At 40.9% G+C, this 14,952-nt stretch overlaps 1 protein-coding gene across 20 annotated transcripts in view; it reads left to right on the forward strand.

Moving 5' to 3' along the window:
* Nucleotides 1-14,304, forward strand: part of SUGCT (succinyl-CoA:glutarate-CoA transferase) — a 784,651-nt gene extending 770,347 nt beyond the window's left edge. For all 20 annotated transcript variants that reach the window (XR_015162296.1, XR_015162293.1, XR_015162297.1 and 17 more), the window contains one exon: nt 13,575-14,304. Coding sequence is in view for 16 of the 20 variants with exons in the window: in XM_086395998.1 (XP_086252124.1) it covers nt 13,575-13,738 (164 nt within the window). In the remaining 4 variants the exon portion in view is untranslated. The remainder of the gene's footprint in view (nt 1-13,574) is intronic.
* The last annotated feature ends 648 nt before the right edge of the window (nt 14,305-14,952 follow it).

The raw sequence follows: 14,952 nt of genomic DNA on the forward strand, positions 1-14,952 counted from the left end.
ATGAAAGATAAATGCCTTAATGGATTAGCAATCATGAAATATATAAGTATTTATAATACAGTACTGCTTTATAACACCATCTGCCAAAGAATGGTATTTATTCAGCCACTGATATGAGAACAGATTTTCTCCCACATTATGCAGAGAGGAAATATATCCTAGTGTTAACGAGCATGCACTTTGTATTTAGCCAGCCTAAATTCTAACAGAATTCTTTAGTTGACTGGCTGTGTCATTTTGATAACGTTACTTAACCCCACTTTCCTTTGTTGATAAAATGGTATAATAAGCATCCTACTTTTTAAAGTCATTCAGTCTATCAAACAAGGTAATATATGAAAAGCATTCCACCAAATGCCTAACACATGTGAGTACTCAATAAATAATAGCTGTTCTCATCATTTCACTGGTCAAAATTGACTGCACACAAAATGAGAATTTAGAAGTATTTGGAAAATCTGAACTGAATACTTTTGAAAGGAGTGCTGACGGACTAGATGTATGAATCTCTGCTCTGGTCCAGGCAAATAAGTCTCTGTATTAGAATTGAGACATAGAATCAGTCTCCATAGGCTATGTCATATATAACTGTCATATAGTGTAGTGACAATTCCTGAATAACACCAGTTTAAAGTAATTCAAGTGGATTCCCTGCTAATACACCATGTTCATCATGGTTCGCAAGGGCTGGCGGGCAGTCATTATCTCACATATTGCCGAGCTGTTATACCAGAGAGACCCGGGTGGTCTTATGTCAGCAACTGAGTGTTCTGACCTGGAGGTGGGGCATACATATCCCTCCTATTCACAGTTTGTTGGCCAACACATGACCTCACTCAGCATCAAAGAGATCAGGACATCTCACACTATCATGGTCCTAGAACAAGGAAGCTGGACATCTGAACATTGATGACAACCACAGAACCACAGACAGTTGAAAACATAATCTTACTTCATAGGTAGCGGGACTTTAGTTATCTTTATAGAGTCCCAAAATAAATTCTGTTACAGCAGTAGTGATCCATGGTGCCTCTGATCTCTGGGTAAGACGGGTGACTCGTCCAGCTGGTGGTACACACCACGTGTTGCCTGGAGTTTCTGGGATGCCTGACCGCATAAGCAGTGTCATCGATTGAGTCCTTCTGTTCAAGATATCCAGAGCCATTTTTATTCTCCATGGCCTTTTTCCACCATTCCATGCTAGTTGAAATGGCTTTATCTGTTTTTATCTCACATCTAATGGGTTTAATGTGTTCTAACTGTATGGTTCCATTTGGCGCCTTGGATGCTATGCTGAGAGGCGCCATATAAAAAATATTGTTATTGTTATGATGATGAGTTCAAGCAGTGGAGGGGAAATTGTGAAATAACTTGGTACTGGAGCTATCATTATTTTCAGAAAAATGAAATTTGGCTTCTTATTGCACTAGTAAGCCTTGAAGATTAAATGATATCTACAGCATGTATCTTAGCAATGGGCCAAAGAAGTCAAAATAAAAACTTTTGATATAGCATTTCATATATTATAAAACAGATGTTTGCTTTTAAGTATTCTTGATTTTTTAAAAAAGTTGACACCCATATCAGACATTTAAAAAGCACAGCAGATGAAAAGACCTACACATTTAGTTTTAATTGTATTCATTCTTGCTTCCATCATGATTGGACTGGCCAGCTTTGTTAATGAATTTAACCCTTAGTGTTGATCCTTGGCCAGTTTGCTGTGAAGTTGAGCAATATGTTGTTTCATTGCTTTAGAAATACATCATGGAGATGTGAGGTGCATTGAGTTCTGGAAAAAAAAAAAAAAAGGAATGTTGAAGTCCCTTCCCTCATGATGATGTGATATTATGTTCCCATTACTTGAATATTCATTATGGTTTCCCACATGTTTTTGGCTACCTCTGTTTCCTGCAACTGTTTACATTATTAAGTTGGTCTGGATTGTAGAAATGTAGCTCGAATGCTGTGTGTAGTTAAAGTAGCTTGTGATGTTTGCATGGAATGGGTAGATTCCGTTTTTAGCCTCAGAGTCGTGGATGGTTTCTAAGAGGAGATGAGATGAAATAGTCAGGGTCTTATTACTGAAGGGCCTCAAACCACAGATGGAAAACACGACACAGGGCTAGCTGGAGGAATTTTCTGGCACACCAGGAACTGGGCCTTCCCTGTGCCTTCAACCAGATAACTTTCCGCAGAGAACACAGTGAAGGCTTCATTCCTTTCTGGCCGGGTAGGGAAGAAAGATTTGGAGAGCACTGCCTGGCTCAGAAACATGAGGAATCAGAATATATTCATGGGGCTATGTTTCCAGGACCTCCTACAAGGAAATAGGCGGTCTATGACAAATTCGTGTGAAAAGATGAGGTAGTAAGGAGTGCATATTGCATAAGAAATCTGATAGCACTGTGATCTAGAAAGACAGAGGGCATAGACTGTCAGAAGATGAAATCTGAAACTGTCCTTGGCATGTTCCACTCCAAGACCCGTGAGTTTATTTTTCAACTTAGATAATTCTCTTTTTTGCTTTTTTCTTTTTACTGGGAAACAGCATGGCCCGTTGGCAAAGGTTCAGAATTTGGAGCAAGTCTCTCTGGCTTTAAATCCTGGCTCCTTTTAGCTCTGCGACCCATTTAGCTCAGTGACTTCCCTGCTGTGTCGCTCGGTTTTCCCCATTTTACAAATGGGGACCATGACCTTCTGACCGTATCCTAAGGACTGAATGAATCAAATGTGCAAAGCACATATGACAGTGTTTGGCAATAGGAAGTGTTTGTTGAGTAAGTAAATAAGTCTCATGTTTCCAAAGTTCCTTTTAACATATCTAGTAAAAAGTTAGTTTCTGGTGTACATTATGATGCTGTCGGATATAGTGAGTATGTACTTATCTGGTGACTTGGTAATCGTTCAGACTCCCTTAGCCTCCCTTTTGCTATCTGTAGGAAAAGGAAAACATATTTGTCTCCCTACCTATTTATTTGAAAAGTGCTTATTATGTCCCATGTGCTTAAAAAAAGTTTCCTTCCGTATAGCACAGGGAACTCTGCTCAGTGTTCTATAATAACCTAAATGGGAAATGAATTTGAAAAAGAATAGCTACGTGTACATGTGTGACTAATTCACTTTGTTGTACACCTGAACCTAACATAACATTGTTAATCAACTATACTCCAATATAAAATAAAAATTACAAAAAGAATTAGTATTTGAAAACAAAACTCTCCTTAATTAAAATGAAGAATAGAACTTTTTTTTTTAAAAAAAAAAAAGAGTTCCTCCCTTTTCCTTTAAATAATCTTATCCTTGATTGTTAAAGAGTTTTAGAAGTTAAAACTTTTGTCCCCAGCTTGCTGTCATGAATCTGAAATGAAGTTCACCTGTTCATGTCCTGGGACATTTGGGACTGAAATGAACTGGAGACAAGGCCCCTAGCTGAGGAATCTGGGGTGCTGAGGTCAGCACTGCAGCATAGAAGGAGAGGTAACAGCAGCAGGTGGTGTGTGCTGAGGGCTTACTGTGTGCCTGATCCTGTTCTAAGAAGCTTTAAAATCCTCACAACTGTAGATGGTAGGGACCATTATCACCCCCATTTCACAGAGAAGCATTGAGGCACAGATGATGAATTACCCAAGGAGACTAACTCAGTTCATGACAGAACAAGGATGTCAACCTAGACCCTCTGGCTCCCTAGCCTCACTCTTAACCTCCCTACTGTGTCACTCCTCGAAAACAATGATTATGAAGTCAGCACAGCTGTAAGTGTGTCTGCTGTGTGCCCTTTACACATTTCATAACCTCTCTGAGCTCCATGTGCCTTTTCTGTGATATAAGGATAAAAGGCAGTAATAAATGCAAAAAAAAAAAAAAAAACACAACCAAAAAACCCTATCTAAGGTTATTGTGAGGATACCATGTAGATAACAAATATAGCCCCAGGCCTGGCATACAGAAAGTTCTCACTGAGTAGAGGCTGTGGATGTCAGATGTCATCATGTATGACTAGAACCTGGGGCAGATTCCTCCTCTTCTAACTCTGCATTTTCTCAGCCTCTGGCTGGTTTATCGGTTCAGCCTCCCAGGAAGGGGCAGAAGTTGAGGTCAAAGGCATTGTCACTTTCCTAGAATCAGATATACTGTCCATGAGGACCAAGGGCGGTTCACACACAGTCCTCATGGAGAGGTGGGTCTAACCCATAAGCTGTGCCATCCAGTCCCCTTCCTGGTAAGGGCTTTGACCTCCAATTATTAGAGTAAGTAGGCTCCTCACAAGGACAGCACTTGGGGTTCCAGGTTTGGTACCACTGATGTTCTGGAGACTGCTGCAGTGTGCATTTTTCCTGAGCATTTTTTCAGTTTGATTGCCTTTATAAATGCAGAGGAAAAACATCCACACCTTCATTAATCCCTACATGGCTTTGACCCAGTCTCAGAGAGCTCTGCATTTCATTCTCTGCCTCTTTCTGTGGGGCACAGAGTCCACATTTCTTTTAAAAGTACAACTGCCCTAATTCCTACTCTCAGGTCAATGGAGATGTGACTGTTTAAGGCCAAGAATTCCTCATTGCAAGAAATGCATTTATCTCCAAACTTATGAACTATACAGGTTAATTTTTCATTCATTTTATTTGTTTCCTTTGGACATAAAACATTTTGATGCAATAGATTTTTGATATAGAACTTAGATAGTAGAAAAGCCTGCCTAAACAACTGATTGAAACTCTCAGCATCAGAGAGGTTGGAATGAATACAACTGCCTTGGAAATATATTGCTTTGAAATGAAGACACTTAGAAGGAAATGACCTCTAAATTTACATATCCTGGCCCAAATTATTCCCTGAATTCCAGACTTGCATAGCTAAAGGCTTCTCTCCTTGGATACCTCATTGGCATCTCAAACAGCATTTTCAATGCACTTCCCTCCTGGCTAAGTGAGTAAAGAACCCTCCTGTAATGCAGGAGATGCAGGCAAAGCAGGTTCTATCCCTGGTCAGGAAGATTCCCCTGGAGTAGGAAATGGACTTGTATAGCTAAAGGCTTCTCTCCTTGGATATCTCATTGGCATCTCAAACAGCATTTTCAAAAACAAATTTGACTTCTGAGACTTCCCTGGCTGCCTGGTCCAGTGGTTAAGACTCTGCCTTCCAATGCAGCAGGTGCAGGTTCAATCCCTGCTCAGGGAACTAAGATCACACATGCCTCAGTGGGCAGCCAAAAAAAAAAGGGGGGGGGGTGGTGGGAAGGAATGAAAAAATGAATTTGACTTCTGCTTCTAACCAGCTTTGTCCATGAATCCATTCAGCCTTTCTCATCAGGTAAATGGCCCACCAGTTATTCAATTCAGAAACAGAAGTTTTCCTTTGATCTTTCTCCCTCCCCAGCTACCTTGGGTCTTGCACTTCATCAGCAAGCCCTCTCATTCTATCAGGAGAAAAGCTCTCAAATACATTCACTTTTTTCAAATTCTGTAGGCACCACCCTAGTGTAGGCCACCGCCATCTCCTCCAATATCCCCAGAACAGCCTCCAAGCTCATTTTAGTGCTTTCTCTGCCCAGCTACGGGAATACTGAAGTCTTGTCACTGCTCTGCTTAAAGCCCCAGTGGCTTCCCAGTGAACTCAGAATAAGATTCACTTTACTACCATAGCCTGTAAATCCCTGTGCCTCTTTTTCCAATTTCATCTAGAAATTACCAGATAATATTCTAACCACACTGCAACTTTTTTCAGTTCTTAGACATCAAGCCTGTTCTCACTGCCTGGAGTCTTCTTTCTTTTAATGTTAATAGCTTTTGTTTTAATATTAATAGCTCAGCTTTGGGACTTCCCTGGTGATCCAGTGGTTAAAACTTTGCCTTCCAATGCAGGGGATGTGGGTTCAATCTCTGGTCTGGAAACTAAGGGCAACATGCCACGGAACAACTAAGCCCATGTGCTGCAAGTAAGACTCAGCACAGCCAAATAGATAAATAAAATAAATATTTAAAAAGAAGAAGAAGAAGAAACATAGATAGTAAACTTAATCTTTGGCAGTTTGAAAATACCTTCATATTTGATTAACCATTTGACTAGGTATACAATTCTAGGTTTGGGGCTTCCCAAGTGGCTCTCATGGTAGAGAACCCGCCTGCCAATCCAGGAGACTAAGAGACACTGGTTTAATCCCTGGGTCAGGAAGATCCCCTGGAGGAGGGCATGGCAACCCACTCCAGTATTCTCTCCTGGAGAATCTCATTGGCAGAGGAGCCTGGCGGGCTACAGTTCGCAAAGAGGTAGACATAACTGAAGTAGCTTAGCATGCACACACACACAATTCTAGGTTTAACATCATTCCCATTTAGAAATTTGAAAGCGAACTTTACCTTCTTCTAGTTTTTAGTAGAAATTAGTGAGAGCAGTATATATTGCAACATTTGATCTTTCAGCTTTTTTCCTACTTCTATTCTAAGATCTGTCTCTCTGTTAACCATTGATTTTTAAGAAAAGAGGCTTGGAAATTCGATGGCTGTCAAGTGGTTAAGACTTGGCGCTTTCACTGCCAAGAGTTTCGGTTTGGTCCCTGATTGAGGAACTAAGATCCCACAGCTGCCTATAGTGTGGTCAAAAATTTAAAAAAATAAATAAATTAAAAAAAATTTAAAGAGTCTAAAAAGACTCTTGGGAAGGTGAAATGGACCAGTTGGCATCCACTTCCTGTCAGTGTCCTTGTAGAATATCCTGTGCTTCAGCTTTCTTGACCTCTTTGCCCATCGACATGATCCCATTGGTGTCATTCTTAAATTTGTTGAAATATCTCATACAATAGTGATGCTCCCTCCCATCCTTTTCACTCATATAAAATTTTATGTTTGTTTGCTTAACTTCTATACCTTTACTTCAGTGGTTTATCAGGGGAGAGTGAAGGCAATATATATATTCAAAGTCCCAAAATACACCACTTGAAATTATGGTCATTTACCATCATTTAGATGTACTGTAATTTATTTGACCAGCGCAAAAGGAAATGGCAACCTACTTACTCCAGTATTCTTGCCTGGAGAATCCCATGGACAGAGGAGCCTGGCAGGCTGAAGTTCATAGGGTCACACAGAGTCAGACACTACTGAAGTGACTTAGCATGCACACGTGCCCAAGTTTGGAGCATATTTTCCTAATTTTATCAATATTACAACTATTTGACCTCTTTATCTGGAAGGAAGGAGTTTGGGATAGACCTATGAGGATAGTACATGAGAGAATGATTGCTAAACACCTGCTCCTAATAAGGTACACTTTGGAAGCTAAGAACAGATGAAAAAGTTTCTTTCTTTCTTTTCTTTTAAATACAAAATCCCACACAAAAAGGGGTATTGAATATTAGATTTAGAAATTTGTATAGACCCTTGCCTATCACATTTGTCGACGTTCTTGATTACATCCATAGAGGAAAAAATTTTTTTATTAAAGCAGGATTTCTCCATTCAAGTATGTGAATACTTAAAACTCTTGATATCAAGTTGAAAATTTTCCATCCAGAAGGATTGTACCATTTTCCACTCCCTCTGGTCACAGACTTCTTAAACATATACTGTGATAGCTATAAGATTCACTAGTTTTGTAAACAAAGTTGTATCTCATCCTCTCCATACTCTGATTATTACTGATGTTGAGTATTACCCACATTATATTCCCCAAATGTTCAAACCAATCCTGCATAGGTATTGCCAACCTCATTTTAGAAATCTATGGACTGAGACTCAGGAACTTTTAAGAATTCTCAGGATCACACAGCTTTCAAGTGTTTGAAAGCATATGCGAATGTAGACGTTGCTTTGCCAAAAAGTAATTTAAGAACATGTGACTTATCTGCTCATCTTTTTTTTAAACAGAAAATCAGATTATTCATTCTTTCTGGACCTTAGATATAAATAATTATGTCAAACATGTTCTACTTCTTGAAACAAATACATTTGAAGAATATATTTTGTGCAGAGCCTAGACTGAGGAATGTCCCAGGTATATAGGATCATTGCACAGGGTTGAAAGAACAGATTTCAATTGACTCAGGGAAATTTCGCTTTCTTTGGGATCTGAATATATCACTTTATTTGTCCTGTTTCACATAGAGATGTATATTTTAAGGGGCTGTAAATTTTTGTTTTTTCATAAACTACATGGCCAAGCAAAACAGCAGCCCCCCGTCCCCCTTATCCATGGGTTCACTTTCCAAGGTTTCAGTTACATGTGGTCAACCATGGTCTGAAAATATTAGAAAATTCTAGAAATAAATAATTTATACATTTTCAGTTGTGTGCTGTTCTGAGAAGAGTGATGAAATCTCCTGTCATCCCCTCTGTCTCTTGGATTGCCTCTTTGTCCAGCGTATTCATTCGTTAGGCACTTAGTAGCCATCTAGTTTATCAGATGGATTGTCCGTCAGTGTCAAAGTGACTCTTCTTTTACCTTGTAATGACACCAAAGCACAAGAGTAGTGATGCTGGCCATGTAGGTATGCCAGAGAGAAGTTGTAAAGACGTCTTTTGAGTGAGAAGGTGAAAGTTCTCAGCTTATTAAGGAAAGAAGAATTAACTGTGTGCTGAGGCTGCTGAAACCTATAGTAAGAGCAAATCTTCTATCTGTGAAACTGTGAAGGAAAAAGAAATTCTTAATAGTTTTGCTGTGACACTTCAGTCCACAAAAGTTAAGACCACAGTGCATCATAGATGCTTAGTTAAGTTGGAAAAGACATCAAATATTCATAGTAAGATATTTTGGAAGAGACCTTATTACAGTATATTGTTGTCATGTCATGTTCTGTGTTAGTAGTAGTTATAGTGGTTCACTTACTGTGCTTCATTTATGAAATAAACTTTGTCATAGGGATATATGGATAAGAAAAAACACTATACATAGGGTTCAGCATCATCTGTGGTTTTAAGGATCCAAGTGGGGTCTTGGAAAGTATCCTCCGCAGATAAAGGGGTGCTACTGTGTTTAAGGAATTTTTAAGAAATTGCAATTTGAAAACTGCCAGTACAATTCAGGTAACTATACCACACTTTGATATTATTACATGGACAAATCTCAGCTTCAGAATCTTTCTAAAATCAATCATATGCAAAATACCTGGTTTCTGAAGGGGCATATGGAAAAGTATATACAATTTCGTCAACTGCGATATGGCTTACTTAGTAACATATATTTGTTTAAAGAAGCCTAAGCTTTCCAAATATATCATATCCTCCAGGTGTCTTTATCCTAGCAAGTCTAAAAATTACCAAGTAATACCATCCCACCAACCTAAATTCTTTAAGATATTTTTGTGCAAGGTGTTACATGCCCTTCATCCTAAACTGGCAGCATAGTGTTCAGTGTGGATCTGGAAGCTCCCAGGGAAGGATAGGAGTGACACAAGTAATGGACACAAGTTGATCTGCCATTTCCTATGGCTGGACCTGAAAAATTCCCTCATAGCATCCTTGCTGGGAGGTAAAAATCCAAGTTCTAGGTGCCAATAGCACAATACTCCAAAGTAGATGAGTCTCAAAAACATAATAAGTGAAAGATGCAGACAGTAAAGGCCACATATTATAGGTTTCATTGATATGGAATATCCAGAATAATCCATAGAGACAGAAAGAAGTTAGAGGTTGCCAGGGGATGTGGAAAGGGGAGAACTGAGAGAAACTGCTTAAAGGATGAGGGTTTTAGTGGGAGCGATGGAAATATTTTGGAATTAGATAGAGGTGGTGGTTGCACAGCATTACAAATGTCATGGAACAGTTCACTTGAAAATAGTGGATCTTATGTGAATGTCACCTCAATTAATTCTTTTTTTTAAAACTAAGTCCAAGTTCCTGAACCTAACATACCTGGACTTGGAAATGGATACTTCCTAGCTGTGTGATGTTTGGCAAGTTTTCTCATGTCCTAACCTGGATCCTACCTTTAACCCTTTTACCTTAAATCTCCATCAGTATCCATACAGGATTGCCATGAGGGTTTATAGGAAGTGATGTGTGGCCTTTGGCACAGTGGCCAGCACAGCCCAGGTTCTTAGGAAACGGTAGTTACCACTGCTAATGCTCCTGCCACGGGGAGCAGTAGTGATAAATGGTAACCCTGCTTTATCCCAGATTCTTCAAGAGTCAAATGACTATTTCTCAGTTGATTGTTTTACTTCAGGTCATTTGCTGCTGCTGCTGCTAAGTAGCTTCAGCCGTGTCCGACTCTGTGCGACCCCATAGACGGCAGCCCACCAGGCTCCCCCGTCCCTGGGATTCTCCAGGCAAGAACACTGGAGTGGGTTGCCATTTCCTTCTCCAATGCATGAAAGTGAAAAGTGAAAGTGAAGTCGCTCAGTCGTATCCAACTCTTCGAGACCCCATAGACTGAAGCCTATCAGGCTCCTCCGCCCATGGGATTTTCCAGGTAGGAGTACTGGAGTGGGGTGCCATTGCCTTCTCCTGGTTAGGAAAAAAGCCACGTGACTTTGACTTCAGCCTGTATTTTTTGGCAGAGTCCTTTTGAAAGACAAATTTTAGATGAAAACTATTGTTAATGTCAAAATCGCACACATCCCTAAAACACTGGATTATCAGCTTTCTCAGAAGCATAGGTGACACCACCTCCCAATGTGTATGGTTCTTTCTTGAAAAGGGACCAACCCATGAAAGAAAACAGTTATGCACTGGAGCATTTGAAAGTAACCTGCCTCTTGAGAAATTTGTATGCAGATCAGGAAGAACAGTTAGAACTGGACATGGAACAACAGATTGGTTCCAAATAGGAAAAGGAGTCCATCAAGGCTGTATATTGTCACCCTGTTTATTTAACTTATATGCAGAGTACATCATGAGAAACGCTGGACTGGAAGAAACACAAGCTGGAATCAAGATTGCCGGGAGAAATATCAATAACCTCAGATACGCAGATGACACTACCCTTATGGCAGAAAGTGAAGAGGAACTCAAAAGCCTCTTGATGAAAGTGAAAGTGGAGAGTGAAAAAGTTGGCTTAAAGCTCAACATTCAGAAAACGAAGATCATGGCATCCGGTCCCATCACTTCATGGGAAATAGATGGGGAAACAGTGGAAACAGTGTCAGACTTTATTTTTCTGGGCTCCAAAATCACTGCAGATGGTGACTGCAGCCATGAAATTAAAAGACGCTTACTCCTTGGAAGGAAAGTTATGACCAACCTAGATAGCATATTCAAAAGCAGAGACATTACTTTGCCAACAAAGGTTTGTCTAGTCAAGGCTATGGTTTTTCCTGTGGTCATGTATGGATGTGAGAGTTGGACTGTGAAGAAGGCTGAGCACCGAAGAATTGATGCTTTTGAACTGTGGTGTTGGAGAAGACTCTTGAGAGTCCCTTGGACTGCACGGAGATCCAACCAGTCCATTCTGAAGGAGATCAGCCCTGGGATTTCTTTGGAAGGAATGATGCTCAAGCTGAAACTCCAGTACTTTGGCCACCTCATGCGAAGAGTTGACTCATTGGAAAAGACTCTGATGCTGGGAGGGATTGAGGGCAGGAGGAGAAGGGGATGACAGAGGATGAGACGGCTGGATGGCATCACTGACTCAATGGACATGAGTCTCAGTGAACTCTGGGAGTTGGTGTTGGACAGGGAGGCCTGGTATGGGGTCGCAAAGAGTTGGGACACGACTGAGCAACTGATCTGATCTGATCTGATGAGGAGAAAAAAAGAAAAAAGAATTTCCCTGAGCTTCAGAGAAGGAAAGCTTTGGACATCAGTTGGAAATTGCCGTTTATCTGGTGTGGATGGTATGTGTGACCCAAATGTGCCACTTGACAGTTTTAGGAGGTCTGTGTCCTCTCTCCATCAACAAATGGCTTCCTCGCCATTATCTTTTCTGAATGGAATTCTCCTAGATCCTAAGGCACATTTCTGCTTTATGGACTGACATTATGTTACCCACATGTACTTGGGTTTTATCTGTTCTTCCTATGGGCTCCCAAATCCAGAGGAGACTGGGAAAATCTTTATGAGATGGAAACGTACTGTTCTGTAGTCTTCCTGTGACTCTCTAATTTGTTTTCCTGAAGGCTCATCAAGTGAGATGTAAAGGACAGCCAACATAAATATCATTTATTGAATGAGGCAGCAAAGGTAAAATCTGTTGAAACAGTATGTTCCTCAGTGTCCATCAAGCCTGTGCATGAAAGAGTGAGAAGATGAGGCTGCTAAGGTTCTGGAAAGTACATGGCCTTCAGTGTGAGATGGTTCAGGTGGATGAGGATTTGCATCTTGTTGCTCTTAGTTATTAGTTATGTGTGCATGTGTGCATGCTGTGATCAGTTGTGTCCACTTCTTTGTGATGTCATGAACTGTAGTCCATGAGGCTCCTCTGTCCATGGAATTTTCCAGGCAAGAATATTGGAGCAGGTTGCCATTTCCTTCTCCAGGGGATCTTCTTGACCCAGGGATCAAACACCATCTCTTGCATTTCCTGTATTGGCAAGCTGGTTCTTTACCAGCTGAGCCACTGGTGAAGTATATGACCTTGAACAAAACCTTAGCATTTTGGACTTTAGTGTCATTATGTGAAGAGTTAGGATGAAGGCCTTCCCTGGTAGTCCAGTGGTTAAGTCTCTAAGCTCCCACTGCAGAGGGCATGAGTTCGATCCCTGGTCAGGGAACTAAGATCCCACATGCTGCATGGTGGAGCCAAAAAGTTTGGGGAAAAAAATGAATGAGGATGATAAAATCCATTCCCAGCAGTTGTTGAAATCCTTGCTTTAGTTATCCTGTTTGTGGTGGCTCAGTGCTCAGCAAAGAGCTGAGAGTACATATCCATTTCCCACTGCACTGCAACTGTCAGACAAGGTGATGGGGTGGCTTTTGTCATCATAGTGGCTGGAAGGTTTTGTGCATTATGTGGATTTGGGGATGCTTACTTTGTGCTTTCTGTTCATTACATCATGTAAACCCTTTCATCAAGAATGTATGGTAAACATCATACCCGGTTTAGTTGTGGAACACGAAGCTCAGAGAAGTTATATAATTTGTCCAAGATAGCTCTTCTTGAAAGTGAAAGAGCTGATACCCAAACAGAAGTCTCTCTGACAAAGAAGCTTGCACCCGTAACCTCTTCTACCACCTAAATGCTTCACCCAGACTCTGGGTGAGGTCTAGTTGATCTGCAGTCTGTCGAACTAAATCTTGGAACGTTACACTGGATGCTGAGTGGTAAACACTTGGGTTACCTTCACCTGGGGTCAGATTTCCAGAGAGACACTATGTACCTGTGTCACTGTTCTCTGGGACCCAGAAAGTCAGTTCAGCTGAGTGACTTACCCCTGCAAGTCTTTGCAACGGGCCTGGCACACACCAGGCACATCCATGCAGCCCCCAGCATGGTGGATGACCACTGCACAGTTGTCTAAAGCAAAGTCAAGGGAAGCCACATGTGCAAATACATTTCTTTCCGAAACGATGGTCCATCTGCAAGGGTGTAACGGGCAGTGATATTCTTGGCATTCATTGCAAACACCCCAGGCTGCTTGGGTAATGAATTTCCGAGGGTTAGTCATTAACAGGCTTCCTGCTTTCCTCCCGCTCTGACAGGCCCAGCTGTGAGATACAGTAAGTTCAAGATGTCAGAGGCCAGGCCGCCTCCCCTTCTCGGGCAGCACACGACGCACATCCTGAAGGAGGTCCTCCGATACGATGACAGGGCCATCAGGGAGCTGCTCAGCACTGGAGTGGTGACCCAACATGAGGTTGAGTGACAAAGGAAAAATGCTTTTCTGCAAAACCACATCTGAATACATTTTGCTAGCGAAGACAAAACAGCCTTTCTGGACCCTTCTCCCCAAATCTGGTGCCTGCCACTGAAGAGTTAGAGGAATTCCAGATTTCCTGCCTGGCGTCTCCAGAATGGCTCTGGTATCAGTGAATCTAGTGCTTTCTAAATGTACCCCACCTTTCATTCCTCACTGTTTTCCCCCAGATAATAGATTAATTGCAGATTTTTTTTTTTTTGGGTGAAGATTTTTTTTTTCTGGAAAAATGCATTCCTCATTCTAATTACATTAATAGCCTAAACGTTTGCCCCTCCAGCCCACGCAGGTCTGAAAAAGAGCAGATCTCTTGATGTTCTTTACTTGCACATAAAGTCCTCATTTAAACCTGTTAGGAAGTCAAAGCAATAAGCAGAATGACAGTCTCGGTGATTGATTTTAAACAGAATAACTTAATTTGAGCTCATGAACCCTTTGTTAATCTGTAATTTAAACCATGGAATTTGTTAATGTCCCTTATAAAACTGAACTTCATTCTCCCCTGTGGGGGTAAATATTTGCTTTATGTTGTGTTTCTTTGACTATTTCCTGAGACATGCAGAAAATCACCCCCATCAATGAATTTTGGGATGTGTAGGTATCTGCATGATACCTGAGTGAAGAGTGGTTCTTTTATTAGTACCTTATTTTGAGCCAAGTGCAAATGCAACACATTTTTAAATGAATGTCAGATGAGTATCTAGGTATTAAATAATGTCTGTGTGTGTATGCTCAGTCATATCCTACTCTTTGCAACCCCGTGGACAGTAGCCCACCAGGCTCCTCTGTCCATGGGATTTTCCAGGCAAGAAAACTGGAGTGGATTCTCCAGGGGATCTTTCTGACATAGGGATTGAATTAACATCCCTTATGTATCCCGCATTGGCAAGCAGATTCTTTACCAACTGTACCACCTGGGAAGCCCCAAATAATGTCGAAATAATGACAAATAGGAAAATGAAAGGAAAATATTTCTTTATATTCTGAGTATCCACTGAGTAGAAGAATATAGCATGTCTTAGTATTAAGTATTTGCATTTAAGTATTTGTCAGTGAATTAGAAGTATAGAAACATTTGTGTCCAGAAGGTGGTAACTGATTTGCATCTATGTTCCAAGATGAATTGTCACTCAGATTGCCAGTCACTCAAGCCTGGGTACAGA

Source organism: Bos grunniens, chromosome 4, assembly GCF_055505025.1.
Source record: "Bos grunniens cultivar Pamir isolate PY7600 chromosome 4, Bosgru_T2T1.0, whole genome shotgun sequence".
Lineage (NCBI taxonomy): Eukaryota > Metazoa > Chordata > Mammalia > Artiodactyla > Bovidae > Bos > Bos grunniens.